A 13,669-nucleotide genomic window follows, 5' to 3' on the forward strand; every position below is an offset into this window, starting at 1 on the left:
AATCAGATGAAAATGCACTCTTCTCTCCATGCAAATAAAAATATTTGTTGATTGAATGATTGTTAGTAAATCAGAGTTGCAAAGAAACCACACAGGAGTCAACTATTTCTATTTATTCTACTCTAGGTACTTTCCAAAGCTGCGGTGATATCCATAGCAATAGTCTGTAACTGTGTGGTAGTGTGTAAACGAGTGTGTTTCTCTCGTTCAGCTGTCAGGGATGTTTGGAGGTGCAGGTTCTGCAATGGTCCTCTGGAAAGCACAGAGCTGAAACACGCCTGAAAGAAGAGAAGGAGAAGAGCAGTCTTTATTGGAAAAAATTACAATCAGAATTACTTTCATCACCAAGTACAAAGAAGTTTAATTCCTAAATGAGATATGCCGCATTTGCAAAAAAGGACACCAAATCTTGTAAATGATTGCTGTAAAGAAAAGAAAAGCAAATTGTGGTTACTTCTGAAGTTATGAATCTTTTGCAAAACAGTTCTGTGTTTGAGGATAGAATTATCTGTGTTTTTGAACTGTTGACTGAAGGAATTAAAGAGGCAATTTTTTTTTCTTGATGTGTAGTGTTTTGGAATGAAACCCTTAAAATGTACAGGAATTTGTCTTGGCGGCACTGGAGCACAGATATATTGACAAATAACACAGTACATACTGACACACATTGTAAAGTAACAACAGGACCACATGCACAGTGCAAGACATACAATACACACATTATACATGTCACTCTACAAATGGACTTTCAGCATACAATCACTATGTGCATTCAGGCAGCATGGCTGCAGCTACAGAGAGGGATGTTCAGTGTGCAGTAGAAAAGCCTAATACATGAAAGTTACATGAGTTACATGAAATGTGTTTCCTACCTAGTTTATCATCTGGGCAAGGAGACTTATATGAAATATCTACAGCCCGTCGATTCACACATTTGATGGCAGAAGTGAGATTGTGAACCATAACTATGGTCTGCTGTTTGAGTGTTTTTACATTAAATGTAAGGAGACATTTAGCTGACACTCTTATCCATAACGACGTACGATGAGTGAGTAGGTAGGGTGTCAGTGTCTTGCTCAAGGACACTTCAGCAGGACGCATAGATTTTTCAGTTAGGGGACTGTACCTGTACCTGAACCTCTCGGTCACTTTTGGGGATGTGGATCTTAAATGCATACTTACAGTATGTGGTGCCATGCAAATGCAATAGTGCATGTCAAACTAGAAAAAGGAACAAAACCCACCAGGTGTGTAAGGGTCTTTACAGACAATGGCATGCATGAATGTAAAGTAAAATGACAAATAGTGTGTCTCAGATATTAAAGTTACTTAACAAACCCCTAAAACACCTCAAATACAAAACACAAGGGAAGGTTATATTTTAGGTATTAGGCTGATGCTCTTACAGAACTTTCCATACGAGAATCTTACAATGAGTGAATAGGTAGGGTTTCAGTGCCTTGCTCAAGAACACTTCACCAAGACACCTGTGACCTTTCAACTAGAGGACTGTCTCTCTAACCACTAAGCCGCCCGGCCACCCAGTCTGAGTTAGCATTGCCTCAACACAACAGCATTAAGCTTTGATTTTTGATTGAACCTAAATGCACCATAACTCCTATATGTGCACTCAGTGTGTGTTGGCCTGCTGCCATGTCAGGTGATCCTATGGTGAAGCTTAAAGTCAAACTGAAAAGAAAAATGCTCTTTTTAGCTCATTTGAACTATAATACTATACACCTACTTGACAATTTATACAAAAAAAGGATTTTATTGTATTTTTATATCAAAATCTCATTACTTTTACTTCCTGGAAAACAGAAAATCTTTTGTGGTGAGTTCATTGTGTACCAGGAGGCATACAAAAAAAATACCATCACAGATTTTTGAATAGTCCCGCCCCTCCACCCCTCTCATCAAATCAAACTGCCTTTCTCTCCCTAACTCATATCCCATTGGTTTACACTTTTGAATGAGCCCACCCTGCGTTATGTCCCGCCCCAACATCCGTTTTCAACAGGGAATATATCACATTAAGGAAGCAAAATGCTCTCAATGTGGTTTCATTGTGATTTTTAATCCCTGGATTATCATTACAAGCAACCAATACTAAGAAGCACAAAGAGCAGAGCCAGAGTTCCTATTCCTTTGTTGGTGGTGGAATAGTGCTGGGTGAAGAAAAAAAGCAAGAGAGAAAAGATAGAAAAGGTTTGTTTTTTATACCTGCAGTGAAAGCCAAAATGATGGCCACCCAGCCTATGATGTAGGACCAGGAAAAGCGCCAGTCCAAGAAGCGTTTGCCAAAGAAAGTGACCGTCACTCCAGTGTAAATGGCCAGGGCCAGCAGAGCCAGGAAACCTGAGGACGGGGAAAATGTACAACATGGAAACATGCAGCTCAGACAGGCCTACATGAGGAAGAAACTGCAATTCCAATCCAAAGGCTCAAACAAAGAAGAAAACACATTTGTCTGAGTCCTCCTGCTTCATTCTTTCAGTGAAGAGTTTCATTCCAAAATGAGATATGAGACAACTGTTGTCACAAAATGATTGCTCACAAGAGAGGACATACTATTAAAGCCATTGCATACAAAATATACAGTATATAGCATAGCATTTTGGAATGAACCTTTCATTTCCCTATTGATTCCGCAATCATGTAAGCAGATAACTGAAGGTAGTTAACCCACGTCAATGGAGTCGATATTTAGCCCTCAACGAACCCTAGTGTTCCTATGCAGGTCTGGAAAGTTTGGGAATTGCATAAAAAATTCTGGAAAACTATAACAAACATTGTTATTCAGTCCTAATATCCATATGGCAATGAATTATATGAGGCTGTACACACACTCACACTTACACTTACATAATGCTATGTTTGTTGTTGTGTCCTATTCCCCATCCAGTATCAATCTTTATCAATCAATGTTCATTTACACAGCACTACTTTCTAAAACAAGATTACAAAGTGCTTTACAAGAGATAAAAGAGCAGGAAAAGGTCATACAGTGGAATCACTGGACACTCCATCAGACAACCAGTTAAAGGGATTTAAAACAGTTAAAGCTACACAGAAGATACTGTGAGGGGCAGAGAAAAGAGTAAGACATAAAAGAAATACAAAACAAGCAAATAAAAGACAATAAAATACAGCTAGGAAATAAAAGAGAAGCTAAAAACAGCAAAACAGTATCAAATACATCAAATACATGCTATCAGCATGTATGTCACACTAAACACTGACCAGAATATTCTAATTCAGTCAAGAAATTAAGGTTTGGATCAAGTGTAACATTTTGAACTAGAAAATGTGTAACAACACTGTAAACAAAAGTACACAAACAGAAGAGAGAGGAGACCATATTTCCCTAAAGTGAATATGGAGTAACGTTAGGCTATTTGAGTGTGCCATGCAAAGCACTTTTTGTCCCCTGACCTACCAGTGGAACATGGTCATTACTGCAAAATAAGGCCGGGCAGAGTGATTCCTGCGTATTGATTACCAATAATATTAATCATTTGACATGAAATATCGATTTTAAAATGACTTTATTAAAGCTTAAGTAATTCACACTTCACACCAGAAAAATAGTCCGGTAGGCCTGCAACGACTTCAGTAGGAGTACTCATGTCACTCCGCAGTCAACAAGTCTACTTGTAATCAACTCACGAGACGTTGGCTTGTGCCAAAACTCCTTGGTCAACTGCTGTCAGTCCCTTTTCGCCAGAAAGTAGTAAGTTAACGTTAACTTGTTATCAAATATGTCAGATGTCTTTGGTTAGTAGCCGTTTCATCAGGCTGTTAATCGCACTTTCGGGCCATATTTTGCTTTACTAGCCTAAATAACATTCCCTTTCTCATGTTTAGACTGTTATACTTTCGGTGTTCAGTTAATGTCAACTAACAGCTAACCTAACTGACATTTTTACTTTTAGTGAGCAGGTAGGCGGCTCAGTGTCTGTCTTTGTCAAGGACCCATTGTTTTAGGGAGTTAACCTGTGACTTCAGTTACTGGACAGTCTCTCTAACCACTAAGTCACCCATTTTCTCTCTGTTTATCCACTGTGTTACCTGAGAGGACGAGGGCGATGCCGCCGGTACGGACCCTCCTGTTCTTGGTACCGTTAGCGAAGGCGCTCAGTCCCAGCACCACGCCGGCGAAGCAGCTCAGCACCGCCAGCAACATGAAGGCCCGCGTCGCATCCCAGAAAGCTGTGCACAGAGGTCAGAAGAGTGAGCCTGGGTTATCAGGGCAATGCGGATAGCTTAACACATACATTGCCTTAAAATGTTCGCACATATGAATGAGCCGTTAAGTTCAAGAGCCAAAGGCAGATCAGGAGGCAGGTAGCGCCGGACATGACATGACACTCCTGGATACCTGGGCACTGTCAAACACTTTGTCATATTGCCATTTTCTACAAAGCAAGTCTGTTCTTTTGTGCTATTATGAAAACTTTTTCGCATTTTAGCTGTTTTATCGCCCATATTTGTCTTTGTTTGTGATAAAATATGACTTTGGCCATTCATACTAAATGGCGTTGTAGGCTATATGCAGTACTCAGCAGTAGGTATTAATGTTAACTAGCAAGCTAGGCCACCTAATGATACTATATTTTGGAGGAGCTGAAGGATCCTGATCAAGTAGTCAGAAATTGTTTTTTAAAGTAGGTCTATGCCATCGCCACAATTGCGCTGTTAGACTGTACAGAATCTGTAATTGTACCCCTCTATGTCTCTGATGTACTCAGGTATTTATGAACTAGAGCAAATAATTTTTCACTGCATGAATGGACTCAGAGGCCGCTGATTCAGAATGGGACTTTTATTGTGAAATAGATTTCACCGCATGCAAAGTTAATAGAAAGTGTGACAAAAAGGATATGAGCATTTGCCACTCATACATTATCTCTTCATCCATACATCAATCAACATTGCAGGCCTGGTTTGTCACCACCTATCCCACCTTGCCATGAGCATGCGGTTACTCGCCTCTTATAGACACAGACATGATTACAGTCATGTAACCATGTCTGTGTCATGTGTTCAGGGAAAATATGTCAGTAATCTAAGTTAGCTATTATTAATGTTAGTCTCCCTAGCTAAGAGATGAGCTCTCTCACAGTTCCTATTGTTCACTTTAACTATATAACAACATGCTTAATGGCTTTTTCATTTATCGTCATCATCACATTGTAACACCCAGAGCCAAGACAAAATTATATTCACAGGCTTTAACTTTACAGAAAAAGGCCTCAAGTTGAAGAGTCAGTGCTCTCCTTTTGTGCAGGACAGAGACACCACCTCCTCACCTCTTCACCCACCACTGAGTATGGTATGAGTTTCCCACTGTTGATGTATGATGCATATTGTTTTCTGTACTGGCCTTACAAACTGAATTGGATATTACCAATAAACAGCATTGTCTCATCTATGTTTAGAGCAGTATATCAGTTCGCAGACCAAATTGGATATAAAGCAGTCAACTTTGTCCACCTCATATGATTAATATGATGCTAGTTGTTTGATTACATATTTAAATTATATGTAATCTGAAAAATATATTATAATTATTATTATCCTGGGTTTCAGTGGACAGTTTTTTGTGTCCCATGGTCTAAATGCTTCTTCAGAAGCATCGTCAACCTGCAAGAATACTTTCTACTGAATACTGGCACAAAAAATGGGCAGCTTCAATCAAAAACATATTGGTCATTGAATGAGGCTGAGGAGCGCTGCTTTGCTTACCAAGTATCAAAAAAGGTCAACAGGCAAAAAGGGGAATAAAGCAACGTTTGTGGTTAAGAAGGCTGATCTCCCCAAAAGAATATTCCAAGGCACACTTCTTTGTTGAAAAAGTTGAAACGCCTTTAATATATCATATTGGATCTTCAACCTTTAAGAACCCAGGTTTAAATGAAGAACTTGATTTTGTCCCATTTCTGCAATTTTTGATATGTATACCCCCCCTCTTTCTTTCTTTCTTATAAGCAAGAGCTTCTGTTTGTGATGAAGACTGATGAAGATTGTATTGTTGAAACGCATAGCCCATATATTAAAGACTTTTTAACTTCTTCAACAAGAAGTGTGCCTTGGACTATTCTTTTGGGGAGATCAGCCTTCTTAACCACAAAAAATGAGCTTTATTCCCCTTTTTGCCTGGTGATACCAAAACATATTGGTATTGATATTGGCCTTTAAAAATCCATATTGGTGGAACCTTAGTCTTGTCCCATTGCTACTTGCCATGTACTCACCTACAGTTATGGTGTGGGCGTGACATTTGTGGTTGATGCAGAACCTCCAGAGCCCCTGATTGGCTGAGCTGCCCGAGTAGCGGTACTGCATCCAGAAGTCCGTTGCTGTGGAAACGATGAGGAGGACGAGGGCGGCCACACCGCAAAGCGTGCCTCCTCCTGCTAAAGTGTACAGCATCGAGGAGAAGCTGGGGGTAGCACTGTCCTCCTTAACGCTCGGCAGCTGTTTGGGGAAGAGAGGGTGGAAGGGAAAAAAGGCGGATAAATTATATTTCATAGTGCCGATATACACATGGAAGCATTTTCTGAAGTCAACATCATTTATTTATATAGCCCTTCATGACAAGTATGTGTCAAAGGACTTTACAAAGAATGAGCCTACCTAGATGTAAGTAATCAACAATTGCAGAACAAAATGATGTAATGCAGCTTGCAACAAAATAAAACGCAAGGAAGCAAAACAAATCGTGAGAAACAAAATAGCATGTAGCAGAGGCATAACAAGCCTACCTAACCTACATATAGCATACCCTGCCCAGAAACCATTGTTGGGCCAAGTTCAAGAGGGATCCACTAGCTGGATGGCTGAGCATGCAGTAAGTGCCAGGACAAAACAGTAAAATGGACAGTAACATGAACAATAAACATAACATTAGATTCTTGAAGATATACTCTACTTCTACTCTAGTAAATGTAACTGTTGGAAAGTTATCCACATACATCATTGTTGAATTATAATTTCCAAGCATTTTATAAGCATTTTATTGTATTTAGACAAACCTAATGTTTGCATATTGTTTTTTCAATGGTCTCAGTTATACCATTCAAATGATCTCTCATTGTAAAATCGGTTCAATGTCTTCTAAAAATATAAAAAATATCTTTCTGGTGTGCCCTCCTGAGCAAAGAATACCGCAGATGCTAAACTAAAAATGCATGCAGTTATGGTACTGTAATGCGATTTGGACAGGAGCATCCATCAGGTACTTTGAACAAAAACATCCATCAAATGTCATATATTTAAATGTCTGCCCAGGATAGCCAAGTCCAAGTCATAATCAAGTCTACTGGCCAGTCTCATGCTATACTAGTCTCATGCTATACTACCCTCTCTCCTACCCTGCCCTCTGCAAGGCACATGGCTCAGTGGCTAATATTACTGCAAGCATAGAGGTGGGAGGCTATGAGATGGTAGACATTTTATTGTTGAGCCTCCTGGAGGTGTTGCAAGCCTAAGTCAACCAAACATCTGTGATGGAAGGTCCCAAGACAAACTTGCTCAAACCCCCCGCCTTTGTTCTAGCATCTGAGCCAGGTTTCTACATACAGTACACCCTAGTTTCGTAGCACATGGAATAGCTCCATCAGATTCTGGATATCGGTAAATTAAATTTTTCTCCAAAACGAGATATCCACCAGTGGAAAAACTGATGCTCACTCTTACAAAATAATTGCTGGCATTAGTACAGCACATCATGGTTAAAGTTAGGAGTCATCTTGAGACCTTTCTTTTGCCTTCTAAATAGTCATTTTTTGTGGATAGAATTCACAGATTAACGTCCAAATGTCCCCACATCAGATAAGAACCTGAGAGCCATCCATAAAAACACTATCAAATTGGCAGAAGCCAACAAAGCACTTGACCCAAAACAGCTGTATGACAATGGGAATGCTGATCAAGCAATTCAGAGTCATTGTTCACCACTAATTCCCCCCCGTGCATCACACACTAATCTTCTAATGCTGAGCAATAGAACTGTCAGCATTGTTGCTCTCTCACCCGGGCAGTAAGCTGTGATCATTTCATACATTTACAGTGATTTCAACTCTTATGTGTCACTATAGCTCTCAAAACCCCCAATTCCAAAAGCACCTCAACATGACATCTTTAAATCTGAATTCCAAATGTAAACTCTTTCGCCCAGACACCAAATACATGGCTTTCCAAACTTCATCTCTTCATTCTCTTGGTAGTTCTGCATGTTCTCCAAAAGCATGTTTTCAGCTGCTAAATGTCTTTTGAAACTCCCAAAAAGCTGTTTACCACACTGCTAACCAAATTGTATCTTCTTGGCGATATAGTAACCACAGTTTTGTAAGCTCTTTGCAAGTCCAAAAAAAGAAGAAAGTTATTTTTTCTGATACCTCTGTGTTGGTTAGTGTTGCTCTCTTTATCCCTCCACGGTTTCTGGCTGTCAGAGTGTGCCTATCCTTTTTAAGCCCTGTAGCCCTGGCTGTCATTGTCCATCTGACAATAGAGGGAATGATCGAGCGCAACGTCTGAATAATGGCAAATCCCCCCTCGCTCTCTTCTCTCTGGTTCCCTCGCTCTGCATCCGTCTATTACCCCCCAAACTCTCCTGCCCTCCCCTCCTCTTCACTAACCGCTTTGCACTTGTCTGTCTCTGTATCTCCTGCTTGACTGAGATTCTTCTCATCTCCTCTCTATTTTCTCACTCCTTCTCTCCATCTTTCCTCAAAAGTAGCTGATCAGGCCTGGCAGCATGTAAGTGCGTCATGGGACTCTTTTGTGTCAAAGGCCACGACCCCCCCCCCCCAACCCATGGTTGAGCTGCGCCAGCGATGGGGTTGAACCGTATTCAACCATTGGGTACCAACTCACACTGTCCAGCTCTTCATGGACATGCTGGATAATTAACCTGGTCTAGGTTTCCAAAAGCTTACTGCTAGGCAGGGCAGGAAACTTTTTTTGTTGACGCACTATGGGTTCAAATCAGGGCCAATATGTTTGAGTTGAAAAAGAAAAAGTTGTAAATGAAACAAAAATTATTGTAACCAAAAAGTAGTCATTGTAAGTTAAAATCAAGAACCAAAACCATGATGAACAAAATAATTATGAGTTGAGAGCAAAACAATCAGTTCTAAACCTGTAAAATATAAAGTTAAGTAAAAATACTGTTGACCAAATACATAAATATTTTTTTTTAAACCAAATCTAAGTTGTGGTTTTAAAAAAAACAGTCTTTTTGAATTTCAAAATGTTCTAGCTTTAACTATTTTGTCAATCTTTCTCTTTGCTTTCTCTTTGTTTCAGTCATTCACAAATCTTTTTGCTTTCTCAAGTTCAGTTTTCTCGGGTAATTTTGGCCCTGTCTTGACGTGGAGCGGGGGGTCACAGGGGGGTCTCTGAGGGGGGAGCAGTTCAGGCTTGTCGCTGCTGCCTGTACTGCGCAGCTAGTACAGATCGGTCGGCGCAATGGCTGCAAATCGTGAGCCACAAGTAAGTTATTTTTTCAATTTTTTTTTAAGAGATTGCTGAAAATTTGATGCAGGTGGCAGATTATGTTGTATAAAAATCCATATGGCAGATTGTGTTGTATAAAAAGTCATACATTTGTACACCAAATGTAGCTAGCTGCTTCTTGGTCTACTGCTGCTAGTGAGGGTTAATTAGAATCTCAATAATGCTATTCACTGACTCACCCAGACAACCCATAAATTTGTACGTAAGATTTCTTATGCTTGACAGGTAGGTGCTCTCAATATTAACAAACATATGGCTAGCACTGTGAAATCTTGGCACACAAAGTAGCAACCACATAGCATCATTATATGCCACTTTAAATCTCTTAATGTTGCCTTTTCTGTAGCTACACCACAGGTGAGCAGTATACAGGGGCATACAGAAGGCTCTAAACAATGAGGACTTCACCTCAACTGTGCACATATAAAATTGACATTTCAACATGTCCTGTGCATGCAATTTGCAACACTGTCAATAGATATCACTGTCATCTGTTAAATCTTCTGTAATGCAATGACCAAGATATTTAATCTAACTGGGCACATTAAGAGCATTATTATTCAACAGAAAATCAGGAAATACTGATTTGTGGTTTCTATGGTGCTGTGTCATCTCCCAGTTCTACCAATTTTGACGGCACAAGACAACCAAGGCAAATACAGTCAGGAAGTTATCAATACTATTAGACATAACTTTTATGTCAACAGCTGTCTGAAGTCAATATCATCTGAAAGGAGAGCCATGGTCCTAATAAAGGAACTGAAGGAAGTATGTGCCCAAGGTGGATTTAGACTAACCAAGTGGGTTAGCAAAAGTAAAGCATATCATGTCTTGAGGAGAGTGATGTTGCACAGCTTCATTTGCTACTTTGGAGGAGGAGGTCAGGATTAAATCCAGTCCCTCATTCTTTAGTTGACTATACCAGACAGCCCATTTCAGCACATTGGAATTCACAAATGTTGCAATTGCCAAATGCAAGCAAACTTCTGAGGAGGCACAGGCAACAACATTTTGTTCAGGGGACATTATGTAATGTAATTACTAATCATTTAATTGGCCCTATTTAACCCTATTGTGGAAAACATAATGAGCATTATGCACTTGGCGAATACAGTCAAATTTGGATGGGAAAAAAAGCTGTTCACACCATTGAGGTGAAATGATTCAATCACAAAGGGCACAAGGAATTTTATCCATTAGCTGTCCAACATTAACCTTTCTCTACACAGTATTTACAAAAACAAATTTAAGTCAATAATGAGCTGTGGATTTCTCCTCTGCACCACACCAGATGCAACACCACTACTGATAATGATGTTTATTAGTCTGTGTTTTGGTAAATTAGGTGAGGCTTTAACATTAAATTATAGTAAATTATAGATGCTTTCTCAAGCTGCACAATCACCCAAGTGAGTGAAAACGTAGCCTTCTATATACAGTTATAGCATAACACTATCATAAGGAAAGGAATGGTTTCATGTTAACAGGATGACCTCTTTTGCAATGTCATGTTGACATTATAAAAAAGGTTAAAACTCCTAAATAGATTCTTCTGTTTAATTTCTCTTGTTGACATCCACTTGCTGTTCGCTAATTTGCTGTTCACCTTGCACCCTCTGCTGGCTATTATTGGTAGCACAGGAGTAAGGTCAAGTGTTCAATACATTCAGGCCCTGCTATAAATGAGAACATTTTGAAAAAAACTAGACATGGGCAGCAGCAGGCAGTATCAACTCACTGGTATATTAGAACACCTGCCATTTATTCACATAGCCAGGCACAACAAAAGGCTACACGGCATGACCCCAGTACATTGTGTGAAGCATTATTCTTCTCACCAGCACAATTATCAAGGTTATACTATATATTAATAAAACAGGCAGTAGTCAAGTTGTATTGTCTAATTTGGCAACCATGTTTCTGCTTCATCGGTGCATCCACATCTGCGGCAAATAGGCCTACTTTGCAAAGAGTTTCACTTCAACCTGTAGGTCAGCCAAATTCTAAGCATTGCTGCAGGAAGTATTAAATGATAAAGAAGGATATTTTTGGACTCAACTCAACCAGTGAGAAAACAATTATTTCCGCATCGAGGAAACACCTGAGTATCCTCCAGCCACGCCTCATTGGAGGACGGAGGCGAGGAGACATGACTTGGGGTATTTTTCTTTGCTAAACAGATCAGTAGTCAGATTCAGCTTCCTCCAGGTAAGAACCATATCCAAAGTCAAGTCCTTCCTCGCTTTTCCTTAATGCTTTCATTTCATTTCATTGCCTCAAATATTGTAACTCCTTGTATATATAAATATTAGGGTTGGGAATCAATTTAAAAAACACAACTAATTAATCGCACAATTTTCTGTGATTAATGTCGTTGAATTGTATTTTTTCTTAGTACCGAAGCTTGTAATCATACATATTTAAACATAGAATAACCATATTAATCACTAAATCACTAAATTAATGTAGAATCAGCACAAAGGAAGTATATTTGAAATTAAATACTATTGTTTAATGGCATCTTTTTAATTGAAAACACAGACTCTCCCCTGTGAACAACAGATCAGTAATTTCTATCAAAACCATCAGGATTCAGTTTGAAAGGCAGATTATTAACAAACTGTGGATGGCAGACCGACTACTTACCTGACCTGAAAATGCCTCTTCATGCTGCCGTGGGAAAACAAGCACAGATCCTGTGCAGGTCCACTAACGTTACTTCAATACTAAAAACATTTCCTACCCTTTAAGCTTGTAGAGCAGCAGAAGATGAGTTTACAAATCCCGTTACTAACGCAGACGCAAATTGTGGAATGTTAAATTTCACTTTTGTTTTCAAGGAGAGACTCAGGATTGAATATACGCTGGCCTGCTGGACATGGCCAAATGACAGACATGACATTATGCGCACATCAGGCGCATTAGAGATCCATTTAGATCATACATCGACCAACTTCCATTTTGCCCATGAGCTTTCTTCTAAACTGTAGGTAGTTGCCTGTGTAGAGGTAATAAGTGACCGTATCGACAAGTATTTTGGAACAGGGTTTTCACCCTAATGGCGTCCCACAGTCATGTACCCTCTCTTAACGTATTTGGTCATGGCATTTGAGACAATAGGTTGCTTAGTTGCTAAGGAATGTCCTAAATAAAACCCCATAAGAATCAGGACTGAGAACCACTGCTCTAGTGTCAAGCGTTTAGGAGTTCTATCTCACTTCGTCTTCACGCATCTTTGCAGTCAGTTTTCCTCATTTGTGCAACGGCCAAGCGGTTTGGATTTTCAAAACTCTGTTTAATCTAGGAAAACCATATATGCTGTGTGCCATATTTTCTTGAGATTGTATCAACTACACGGGGGGAAATAGCGAGAAATAGGTTACTGTCATGGCGGAAATGACAACTAGTCTCCATGTGCAATGGATTCATCTCAAACCAAGGAATTAAAAAAATTGATTATAAGCCATACGGTTCAGGAGTTACTGTCAAAAATGTGAAGTTGCTTTTCATAGAGCCTCCATCTGGCTGGCTCATCTCATGCAGCTCAGCTGAATAGGACATGAATCTAATTCTAATTCCACTCCATTCATGCATTCATATACCTGTATCTCCTCTGATGTTTATCAAACAACACAGACTCTGCTAAGCCCTAAGACTTGGCTACAAGTGCACATCTGCAGACTGCAGAGGCAATGACTGAACAGCCAGACCCACTTTAGCAGTTTTTATAAACCTGACAGTGAGATTTTGTTTTTTTAATTGTCACTATTGCTTTTCAAAGTATTGCCTCGTTAATTAGACAGTTGTGGGTAAAATGTGGGATGTCTTGGTTATGTCGGAACAGCACTCGCTTGTTAACATTACCTTTCAGTGTGTATCCACAATCCACTAACAGTTATTCATCCACAGACACTCCGATATAAAAAGATCAAGGAATAAAGATGATCTAAGGAACTTTTTTTTCTTTTTCTTTTTTTTTTTTTTGCGGGGGGGTTCGGATCATTTTAAGGCAGAAAAAGAAGAAGAATCAAGTCAAGTCAAGTTTATACCTTGGGCGGGCTGAGGCAAATAGGGATCCCCCCACCCCCCACCCCCCCCGCTGAGGTCAGCGCTAAAAATTCAGTCCTATCAAATCCTAACAAAAACT

The 13,669-nt window shown here is 39.6% G+C and overlaps 1 protein-coding gene across 1 annotated transcript in view; it reads right to left on the reverse strand.

Moving 5' to 3' along the window:
* Positions 1-188: 188 nt before the first annotated feature.
* Positions 189-13,669, reverse strand: part of lim2.2 (lens intrinsic membrane protein 2.2) — a 49,118-nt gene continuing 35,637 nt past the window's right edge. The window contains exons 8-11 of the mRNA XM_071518886.1: positions 6,258-6,480; positions 4,072-4,212; positions 2,224-2,358; positions 189-278 (exon numbers count right to left, since the gene is read on the reverse strand). Coding sequence (XP_071374987.1) covers positions 208-278; positions 2,224-2,358; positions 4,072-4,212; positions 6,258-6,480 — 570 coding nt within the window. The 3' untranslated portion in view covers positions 189-207. The remainder of the gene's footprint in view (positions 279-2,223; positions 2,359-4,071; positions 4,213-6,257; positions 6,481-13,669) is intronic.

Source organism: Centroberyx affinis, unplaced genomic scaffold, assembly GCF_046629955.1.
Source record: "Centroberyx affinis isolate AG114_WGS23_722 - 3 ecotype Tasmania unplaced genomic scaffold, CSIRO-AGI_Caff_v1 ptg000641l_1, whole genome shotgun sequence".
NCBI lineage: Eukaryota > Metazoa > Chordata > Actinopteri > Beryciformes > Berycidae > Centroberyx > Centroberyx affinis.